The sequence below is a fragment of the Antedon bifida genome, chromosome 4 (genome assembly GCF_963402885.1).
Source record: "Antedon bifida chromosome 4, ecAntBifi1.1, whole genome shotgun sequence".
Lineage (NCBI taxonomy): Eukaryota > Metazoa > Echinodermata > Crinoidea > Comatulida > Antedonidae > Antedon > Antedon bifida.
The window spans coordinates 17,868,128-17,880,617 of NC_136229.1; the positions used below are offsets into that span (position 1 = coordinate 17,868,128).

Sequence of the window (12,490 nt, forward strand, 5' to 3'; positions counted from 1 at the left end):
ATTTACAATGTCCTCGTTTAAATAAAAAATTAATTAAATTGTTTTTAATTAAATTACATTTGTCTTTACATACAATGAAAGTAATTATTGTACAATTTTCTCTGTTAAATTAAACATTAAAACATTTTCTAGGAACGAGAATATTAATAATTAAAATATGATATAAAAACAATGTTCCATAATGTAGGCTGCAAATTGAGAAATTAATAATGCTTTCTATTTTTAAACGTTTGCATTATATACTAATTGATACAAAATGAGAGATTTATATTATTTTACGTTATGAATTTGAATATTGTGAGAGAGAGATGATTTACATATTTGGCCTTTTCGTTGTCGCCGTCTGACAACCTCTGCCATAAACACACCAACTTTCCTCATGATGATTTTAACAGATGTGTCTGAGGAATCATTAATATTATCAATTGTTTTTGAAGTAATTAAGTCATATGTATTACTAAAAATCAGTTTTATGACATTTAGAGTGATTTGTTGTACATTAATGTTTTCATATCTATCATTTTTCAGTATAAAACCTGGCAATAATTAGTAATAACAAAAAGTTGTCAAGTTCTTATCAAATTAATATATTTCTATTTAAAACCAATAATAGATTCAAGATTTAGATACTTATTTAAATTTAAAATTTAGTTAGTATTTTGCTAGTAAAAATTGTACCAAATTAAAATATACTTTTTTATTTAATTCAAGTTATACTTTACTCAACCTGGCAAAAACTAGTAATAACAAAAGGTATCAAGTTCTTACCAAAATTGAATTAATATATTTCTATTTAAAACCAATAATAGATTTTTTTTTTATTTAAAATACTTTATTTAAATTTAAAATTTTAGTTTAGTATTTTGCTAGTAAAAACCAAATTAAAATACTTTTTTTTGTTTATTTCAAGTTTAACTTTATTTATCTACAGAGGCCCAGATGTTCTTCATTGGGACTGTGCACACACAAAATACAATTTTTGCTAGCAATGAAAAGTATAAAATATGTTTTAAATGATTATGATAAAATAGAGATTTGTCTCTGCTTTTTGTCATTCACACTGGAACCTATCACTCGACAGATACACCCAAGTAATTTATAACATCCCAATGGCTCTGTTATCAAGTTATGCCGACGAAAAAATATTCAAATAATTATTACAGTAAAGATGTTCTGTGGTTTATCAAATTTAACCAAATTCAACTTAAACCATGTAAAACAGAAATTGAAAATTAAAGTAATATGATATCTTCTAAACATTAATTAAATTTCTAAACATAGTAGTCTCTCTACAATTCTTTTCCTGCTATCTTTTTAAATTTTAATTTACTAATTTTTTTTTCAAAAGCGACCTATATATTTAACCCACAAGTGTACATTTCGGTCTTAAATTTTGTAATATTTTGATAGAACATGTGTATTGTAAACCGTCACGGAAATTATATTATACTGTATGTATAAAATTACTTTAGACACTTATTAGTGGGTGTCTGGTTGTACGATTGCTACACAATATATTTAAGAATAAGCTCAGAGTTTATACAATATTTAATTGATTTTCTTCTCAAATCAAACTCTAAATATAAAATATTTAATAGCACTTTTTGGTATGTTAATATTGTTTAAAACTTGAACTTTTTTTCCCGTGTAAATAAGGTCTTAGTTTTTAGATTATGAACTTTTTGACACTACATTTTGATTTCCTTTGTATGAACAGGATTTTATATTGTATCTTCAACTAAATCTTTTTATCACTTAAGAGATTTAATTTGGATTGAATTGTTCTTTAATTATTTTTTTTCTGTCTAGTCTTAAATCCCTTTCACACTAAAATGAACAAGCTGATAAGTTCATGATCATGTAGTTGACTCATTGACCTATTTCTAAAGGTCATTAATTAAATAACAGAAATTAATTGCTTAAACTTATGTGATGATCAAACTGCTTTCCTATAACATAGCTACCGGCCTGATGAAAATGAACTAAAAGATCACAACAATTTATCATCGTTAGAAATAAGCTATTCATAAAAGAATATATTAGGATGAGCCCTGTATGTGGTTTAGTCACTGCCACACTGTCTAATCCCAGTTGAGGGCAGTATTCTTTCTAGGGGTGGTAGTATCATTCCCAATGATACTGTTTAGTTCAATAATTTTAATTGAAGTGCAGTATTAATTACAGATGACAGTAGGAAGGTGTCAATATGAGTAGCCTTATTGAGGGCAGCATAAATCTGAATTGAGGTCAGCGCTAATCAAATTGAGAACACACAATCCCAAATTGAGGGCACTGTTAATTCAAATTGAGATCACTATTAATCCAAATTGAGGACATTGTTAATCCAAATTGAGGGCATTGTTAATCCAAATTAAGGGCATTGTTAATCCAAATTAAGGGCATTGTTAATCCAAATTAAGGGCACAATTAATCCAAATTGAGATCACTGTTAATCCAAATTGAGATCACTATTAATCCAAATTGAGGGCACTGTTAATCCGAATTGAGGGCACTATTATTTCTTGGATAAACCTCTCTATATATTGAGTTATAGAATCCCATTCAAATACAACATAATATTCAGTTGATCACAGTTATTGCTTTATTAAGCCATTTAACGATCTTATTCTTAGTATTCCCGGTAAATAATTGAAAACACATTTTATTTTCTGTAACCAGCGTTGCATAATCCTGGCCTTACAGTTGACAATTAAACACTAAATCTTTTATCAAAACTCATATATTTCATAATAATAAAACAGTTTCATTTGTTAAAACATAAGATCTATAAACTTTTTCAAATCATGCAATAAAAACTTGAGATTTTTATTGTAATTATGAGCGACTTAGCATGCTTATCTTGGTTGTAATTATAATTGAAAATTACTTACTACGACTAGTAATACAACGTTATAAATAATTTTATCATTTTATGTTTGAGAAAAACATGAACGTAAATCAAACTTGATTGATGCAACACCTAATAAGATTAATTCTTTAACGAGCTAAATTCCTAACGTACATATTATTTAGCTACTAGTTGTTTGAACGTTCATATGATTAATGATTTTGCATTTTGTTGCTTATAAACAATTAAGAAGAACACTTCTCACACATACTTCTTCAATTTTTATTTTATAGTAACTTATTATTTTGTAACGACATACTTTTTACTATTTGTCAATTTTCACTCTTCACGTAACAGATGGTATGTAACGTTCCTAATAAAATACACGCAATAAAAAACACGCACAATTATATACGTGCACGCATGGAGATGATCTGTTTTATACAAACTTGTATGTTTGCAGTTATTATAAATTTGCAAACAAATTTTTCTTTATTTTCTTATTTGTGTGGAGGCCTACAACCCCCCATTCTCCCCTTCTTTGTCATACATACTTTGAACCAAAATACACAGACACCAAGATGTCCCCTCAATAGGCGCATCGTCTGATTAGGGGTTTGGTTTTAGTGTTAAATATACGACCCTTCTTCGTGAAGTGTCCCTTAATTCCAGGTGTTCCCTGAATAGGGGTTTCCTAATGTAGAGGCTCTACTGTAATTATAAATATACGGTGAAATTAAAAGCAATACGAATATGAGTAGTTTATTTCTTTTACTTTGAAATTATCAAATTCTGGATGTTATTACCATTTTATCAACTAGGGTAGAAGTTGTTTAAATAAATTTATTTAAATTTTTTTTTTTATTGTTGGTAGTACTATTATAGCGGTTATCCTTAAGTAGATAATAAAAATTAATTAATAATATGCACATACAGTACTAATTATGCGTATCAGCTGTTTTTTTAACCAGATATAAATAATTTTTAATACAAAAATTCAATAGGCAGTTAAAATTCATTAGCAAATCACATTTTTAGTGCGTGTACCTTAACATAATACGCGGCTTACCTATGAATTACAAAACATCAACAGTAAAATTTAATTACCGTAGAATTCTGTTTTTTTCTCCCCCTGGTTTTAAGAGTTGATTCTTTCGTGCGTACTATTTTCAACTTGATTTACAGGCTATTTTATTTTTTACTATTATATATTGTTCTTGGTTAATATTGTATTATATTACTATTTGTACAGGTATCTTATTAATGGCTCATCATTTAATTAATATTATTTAGTTTAATTTTTATTTATTATTTCAATTATTTGAATTTTGTTACATTTGTCTTGAGAAATGAAAGTGTAAGTCCACCATCTACACCTCCCATTCTCCCAACCCATATTGCAAGTTGTTTTTTGTAAGATTGATGTACTTGATGTCCCCAAACATTACACACTTGGGCTGGCCAACGCAACCTTTCAGAACAATATATTTTCACCTCATCTATCCTCTTTGTGCTCAGTGGCGCATACAGTAAGGCCAAACAATGCATCTAGGACACTAGGTAACAAGTTTTATCAAACATTTCTGTTGTTTTCTTTTCCTTATAATTTTAAATAATAATTGTTTTTCAGATCTTACAACCGTTGAAACAAAGTTAAAGAAGAAGAAATACCAGAAACTGAGTGATTTTTCGTACGACGTTGGCAAGGTATTTGATAACTGTCGCTTCTACAACGCTAGTGACTCGCCTTTCTATCAGTGTGCAGATATTCTTGAGAAATTTTTCGTTCATAAAATGAAATCTTTTAAACACTAACAAGGGATAAAATTAACCTTTTTATCGTAAATGATTGAGTTAGCGCCATCTGCATTAAAACCCAGCTTAGCTCTTGTTTAACTGTCGCAGTAGGCATGGAAAGTACAGTAGAACTCCTGTTAAGGGGATATCTTTGGAAACTAACAAAATGTTCTATTTAATAGGGGTGTCCTACCTAGTTTTTTTGGTCCTCTTGATAGGGATGGTGTGTCCCCTGAAGAGGGATGTCCCCTGAATAGGGATGTCCCCTGAATGAATAGGTGTGTCCCCTGAATAAGTGTGTCCCCTCAATATGGGTGTTCAAAAGGTTCTTCTGTTGCCATTAAATATTGCCTAATTTATCACTGGCATCTTATTGCACCAATACAAAAGTCCATTTGACACTATTGAGTAACCATCACTGTCAAATCTGTACCACATTAGAATGAGCAAAGCACAGCCTGTATTGTAGCACAGCCTGTATTGTAGCACAGCCATCTCAATATCAGGGAACATCACGCTAATGAATATCTCAGCTTTTGTATATAAATACAAGAATCAAAGAAACACCGCTTATTCAATCATTTACGAAATATTGAATTTGTAATATATCTGAACATTATTTTTAACTTGCATTGTTATTATTGGACCCTTGTACAGCCAGTATTTGTATAAATCATTACATTTGTTTATGTATTAATTTATCGTGTATTTTCTCATTTCCTTTTTATAGTTAAATGCTTATCCATGTTTCCATAAAAAAAACTTTGTAATCATATGTTGGGTTAAATAAATCAAATCTGAGGCTAAGTAAAAATTATAATGTAGTTTTTTATCACTATATTAATTTATGAATCAGCTACTTTTAATTTAATGTTGTATACCAACCATTCTTGCATTTAATTAAAAGTGCACCAAAAACCTGTTTTTCTCCCACTACTCAACTATAAGCAACATCTAATTCTCTCTCTAAAATTAATTTATTAGTATAAGTAACTTATTTTCATAAACCTATACATTTTGTGAACATTTAATTTTCGTGTAAATTATGGATGCATAAAAATATAAACTTGCAGCGTAATCATTTTATCTGTTTTGGGCTAAGTTTAAAAAAAACTTGTAATTTTGATATAGAAATTGAATTCTGTAATGTAATTGAATTTGTTGGATAATTGGAGTTGTCTATAAATGGGTGATGATTGGCAAATTGGCGGCTGTATCTTGTGATAAAGGAAAACTGTAATTTCCACTTTGTCTATATTAATTTAACCAGAAAATATAAATTCAACCAAGAAAACTGTCCATTTATATTGCTTGACTTGAATTAGCTTGTAACATCAAGAACAGTTAATTACTTAATACTGCATACTTAAAACAAACAAGAGATTCATAAATTAAACTGTACATGCAAAAACTGTGTTTTTATTCTTTTTTGACTACAAAATATTCATTTTTAAATTGCTTTTCATGTAGTAAAAAAAAGCTACTTGCTTAATCAATTCAATTTATTGAGGATTTCACTCACAATGAACTGTATCATTTAAATCTATTGACATAAATTATTTTTGTTGACAAATTTTTATTACTGTATATTAATTTTTTTTTACAAAATAATTATGTTATATTCTCTAGTGTAACACACTTTATCATGTTGTTCAAATTTTGTAAAAGACAACTTCTGAAATTATTTCAATTCGATTCTGTTAGTTAAACATAATGAGGATTTTAAACTGTTACCTAATGATGGACAAAAAAAAAGATTCGTAGATGTTATCAATTTTTGTAATTATGCAGTAAATCAAGTTGGCGTAACTAGAAGTAACGATTAGAATATTAAGAAGATTTTTGGATCGTCGTCTAGAGATACTCGTTGAATCACCACCCTGAGATTGGACAATTCCCACAACAAACTAAGAACTCAAAAATGAAATCACTGTATTTTAAGTAGTAACGAGGGAATTGCTTATTTATCGAATAATTTCAACTCCACTTAATGTTATGGAACTCTTATCGTATACTAAAAAGAAAACGTCAAAATAACGATGAAACTTCAATCGATTAGTCCATTTTATTTATCATGCTGATACTACTTAATTGATTAAAACAATGTTCACTTATTTAGATTTTGTTATAAACTTAACTTTAAGTATCCTGTGTTTATACTTTACCATCCTTTAATTTTACACAATGTTTATGATCACCGTCGGCAACGAGATAATCATTTCTCGTTATGTTAGTATCTGCATTACAAAAAAATAAATAATTAGTCGTGGAAATAAGAGAGTTAATTTTAATTGCCAATAAGCTCTGATGGAAAATCCAATTGTAAAGATTTCTTATTATTCGTATTTATGTGATTGGTTAAGAAATTCTAAATTGGGATCGGCGTTCCAGAAAGTTTTTTTGATACAAATATTAATTAAGTAGATAATTTCTCATCTTGTTAAGACATGGTTTTGTTTGTCGCAAATACAGTTTATTGTCGGTAGAATAATTCCACAAATTCTCCATCTATCACCCATAAGCATTTTCAAACGGATGTTTAAAATACAATATTTCAACTTCTATGAGAATAAATGCTTTCATCGCACAATAGGTTTTTGCACTACGTACATGTACGCTTATGCCTAAATTAAGCTGTATGCAACAATTCCTGTGATATGGTGTCACATATGTATCACATGTGTACCTGTATCATAGGCTGAAACTTTAACATAATGTAATATAATGATATGTGACAATGTATTACAGAATTTGCTTAAGATACTGGACATATAATGCCATATGTCAAGATACAGTACAGGAAACTGGTTAGTATAATCTGGAATCAACATTAAACAAAAAAATAGAAAGTGCGTTGATCTCACAAAAAATAATAATAATTAGATATAAAACATAATCTGTTCCACAGGAATTGTATGCTATATTATTTTTAGTTAATTATGTAATTTATGTCAAATACATCTGGGATATAAAAAATATTAACAAGAAAGGTATAATGTTCATTTAGGCCTGATTACAAGCATCAAGTAGTACGCGTGACCTAGGCAAATATCCCTTTGAACCAACCTACATCAATTGTACCGCGTCAAATTGCCAAGCCTAGCTGTCTTAATTCTATTATGTAATCCATCTCTCAATTATCATCAATCTCTATTATCATTCTGATTCTTTTTTACTTTGCTTTTCAACTAGAATATAATCTTCATTCCCATCCAGGAAACATTAGTTTCTTTTTGATAATTATAACATTTTTTTTTTCAACAAATTTAATTTAATCCATATAGTCAATTATAATACCAAACTCAACTTAAAATCAGAGTGGGCTTCTATTTTAGCCACTAACATTTTTGTTCAAGTTACTTAAAAAAAATTAAGTGAATACATACAGTCAACTATCACAACACCAAACTCTATGAAAATCTAAAGTTAAGCAAACCAGACTTTTCTTTCCATCTCAAGGTGGGCTTGTATTTGGGCTAGTAACTAAATATTTATATAATATACAGGACCATTGCAATTAAATAATTAAACAATAGACAATAATTAAATTCTGAAGAGAAAGTGATTCTAAGGTTTTGGGAAACATTACTTTTTGTCTGAGATAATAATGTGATATTTATGTGGAATATGATGTATATTGTACATATTGTATTAACACATTTTCAAGTAAATAAATATTAACATCGGTGAAAAATGCTTTCATTTATTTATATCGAAAAAAATAGTAATAATAGTCATCAAAATATTCCATTTTACTTTGTTATGAAATGGTTTTCAGTTCTTTTTATTGTAAATTATTTTACATATAATAAATATTTGCACTGTAAATTAAATTAAGTTTTTTTAAATTAAAAAAAAATATGTTCGAAATGGATTAAAAAATCTTGTCATCACTGATATGAAATGGGAGTGTAGTGTTAACAGGGGTTTCTGCTTGAACAAGGTAAAACCTGGTATGTATGTAAGATAAAATAATTGTCATAGATTAAGAAATATTTTTGTGGTTCATATTAGACAAATATTAAGAATGAAATATTCTGGTTTTGGATAAAAATCGTCAACAAATAATAATGGAAATATTTGTATTATTTTGTAAATAAAACTGAATGGCCTCGTCTTGTTATCTATAGATAAGATGTATGCTTTATGTGTTGGATTCCTGCTTTACAGTGTTATACATTGTAATAACCCATACAGATTAATTTTTTACATACAGGATTGAGTATAGATTGAATATCAGTCTTTGTCTGTCTACATGACTGAATAAACGATTTGTTTTAAATCTAAAGGTTGAACTTTCAGGTTGATTGACTCGTAGAGATTGATTTTTAATCTTAAAGATTAACTATCTAGCAGAGATTGAATCAGGGAAGATTGATTCACTCTTCCCAGATTGAATTACAATCTAAAAGGAGTTACTGTAGACACAAGTTTGTTAGAAATCATTTAATTTTCACTGAATTTTCTGATGTAACAGTACTTCTATGTTGTATTATAGAATTAAAAGTTTGAGACACAAGTGAGTTTTTTCCTAGTATTTTATGTGACTGATACATTCGCTTATTTTGCATTGATTTCATTTTTTTTAAACAGATCTTCAACATATTTACCACAAATATTAAGGATGTATATTGTCACACACAAAAACATGAAAAATAATTGATAAAATCAGACTTTGAGAACAGGCTATTTTAATGTTTTTTGGTCAAAGCGAATAACTTTTATTTATATTTTTATATATTTTTTTTAGTGAGAGGCAATATATCTTTAGCATTCATTTTTACCCATTGTTCGTATCACCATCATAATTATCTCCATATCATCATCATTATTATTATTGTTGTTATTATTATTATTATCCTCATCAGCCATAGTAAGTCTTATTTGATTCGTTTATTACCAATTAAATAAAAAAGATTAAATAAAAACACGACTAAGACAGGAACGTAAAATCCTAATCATCATAAACAGTTCATCTCATCATAATACACATCATTCTCAGTATCGTCGTTATAATCATCTTCATAATCATCGTTATCATCCTTATCATTAATGTAACATTAAAATTATGACCCATCATTACCACCACGATCAGCCGTTATCAATAAATAATTAATAAACATTAATATCATTTTCGATGGCGTGGATACCACAAACAATATGTTAAACTACATATCTATAAATATGATTAACTCAACTCTATTGTATTGATACAACCCTTTCCAGAGAACAGACACTCATTTTCATTCACCTTTTAATATAAAACACATTATATATAAACATCCATCCATTTATTTCATCTTTTAATTTCAGTCAGACATTTTGCAATGAAATATTTAGACACAAAGGTTAGTCTACTTTTACAAAGTGCGTTGTTCATCATCTTTATACAGAGCTACGATTCAATTAGCCTAAAAGAAAATTACACCGTTGGTAATCGGAGACGAGAACGTCAGAAACATAACCTAAGCTAGTGACTTATTTATGACGCGAAGCGATGTTACGGCACTCGACGATAAAAGCCTATATTATTTTTAATGATATTTGCAGAAACGTCAATTCCATTGGATGTTGTAACATTATTAACAATGTACTGTATTGTCAAGAACACATGCAGGTTTTTTCATCATAAAACGTAAGCGGTTGTTTTCATTATAATAAAAAGGCTACGCGTGCGTTTATTGTTTACGCCATAAACGCAAAATATTACACGTGAGTTTTTTAACAATAAAACGCAAGATACTCTCGTCTATTTTCGAGGGTTATTTACACTATGGAGGAAATTTACACACACAAGCTTACTTCATAAAAATTCGATTATCTTTCACAAGGACGTGTGATATTTTGCCAACTTTTTAATTTATTTACGCGCTTTGCGATACGAATAGGCCTAACTACCGGAAATATAGAAACGTTATTTATATTTCAACAACGCCAAAATGATCTCCTCCCTTAGAAAGTTGACATTTGCCGTGAATTCTTCCGTTTTTCAAAACTCCAACTCAGCCGTGCAACTTGCTCGATCGTATAATATCATCATTCTTTAGTTTAGTTTCATTTCATTTATTCATGGTCAAACACAGTAAAATATAGTACATGGTTTGAAATTATTTTCGTTTGTTCAAAATTTCAAAAATTTATTAAAAAAAAAAAATTAAAAATGAGTTAAAAAGGTTAAAAATCTGGTTAAATACAGATAAAATCGTTTAAAATACAAAAATTGAGATAAAATACAGGGTATAGCATAAAATGATCAATGTTTCATTTAATTGCTCATTGTAGGGAGAAGATGTCAGCTTTTTTCAGGGAAAAAAACAAGCTTGCAGCTTTTTTTGTAATTTTCCTAACAAGATTACAATATTATCCTACGCGCTAATAATATCTTACTAGTTATTGTGTGCAGGTGAAAGGCATGTGGGAAAAAAACTTGTATACCCATCATCCACCACCAGTTTGCAAAACTTTAAAGAGCGCATGCGTAATTATTCAAAAAACTTTTCTATGACGTTTTGCGGTGATGAGGATGTAAAATCTTGGAAATAGCGTATTAAAAAACGCAAATAAGATCAGATTAGTGGAGTCAATCGACAAAATCAATGAAACAACGTAAGTATGTTTAAACATATCATATGAATCTACAATAAAATTCGTCCTGGTGGATCTAGGGTAGACTACCCAGGCCAAAAATGACAGTACAGTGTCAGCCTACACTTTACGTCCGTCCAGCAGCAGGTAGTCTTATGTACGTCTAGTAGGCGAACTAAGTCCTGCTAGCCTGGCCTATTTTTTTTTTTATTATTTGTGGGTGTTTTGCTAGTAGGCCTATACTATTTAATTATAAGTATCATTTTTATGCCAAGAGGCACGCTCAAATACATGATATTCTAGATAGGAGCGACTTTAGGATGTTTTTAATGTACATTTTAATTTTTGTTGTTCGCCTACGAAATTATCGTCTGACGATCATCAGCCGTCATTTCGGATCACGCGCGCTGGATGGTGATTGATGGAAAGTAAAAAAATGGAAATGCATTCTCAACTGCTATATGGACAGCGCCCTCTGAAGCATTAATTTCCATCCACTACATGTATGTACAGACAGTAGTACTGTATACATCCTACTGTATATATGATTGTTTAAAGAATATTATTAAATTAGAAAAATTTCACTTTCAATCATGTACAGGACAGACATAGATTAATAATTACCTATATCTTTACAAGCAGGAAAGGCATAATGAATGGGCCTAAGTACATACAGTATTTTAATTTGTTCAGGATTACATAGACCTACCAGGCTAAAATTTAAATGTTTTGCTGAATAATTCTGATAATGATATAAAATAATATAAATATTGTTTGGCTTTCTCTAGTGTTTCCTTCAAGATTCCTTTCACGTGTAGGTCGTTTATTTGCAAACTGTTTCTTTGTGACAGTAAACAAAGATAGTCATCTATATTACAGTAAATAGAACAAATCCTGTATAAAATTGTATAATACAGTAAAATATAAATTAGCAATATTCTTTACAGTGGGGTTGAAAAAGATGTACGTAAATTTATTAAAAATGTTTGTATGATAGGCTCAGAAGCTCAGAGAGTGACCTCTGATCAGGATCATATATCTGTTAATCAGCAAAATTTGGGCTGATTATACTAAAAAAAAAAATTCTCTCAATAAATGTTTATATTTTGGCTTATACCAGGGTGGGCTAATAACCGAATATGTACAACATTACAACAGTAAACATTGGGGTGTTTTTTTATAGAGAACACATAATTGTTTTTATCTTAAATGTATTAAGTATAGCAATTTTCTTATATGAGTGTGTATACTTAATTACTG

General features: G+C 29.0%; 1 protein-coding gene across 1 annotated transcript in view; it reads left to right on the forward strand.

The window, feature by feature from the left end:
• Window positions 1-9,164, forward strand: part of LOC144839493 (uncharacterized) — a 43,414-nt gene extending 34,250 nt beyond the window's left edge. Inside the window, exon 16 of the mRNA XM_078694873.1 lies at window positions 4,479-9,164. Coding sequence (XP_078550999.1) covers window positions 4,479-4,663 — 185 coding nt within the window. The 3' untranslated portion in view covers window positions 4,664-9,164. The remainder of the gene's footprint in view (window positions 1-4,478) is intronic.
• The last annotated feature ends 3,326 nt before the right edge of the window (window positions 9,165-12,490 follow it).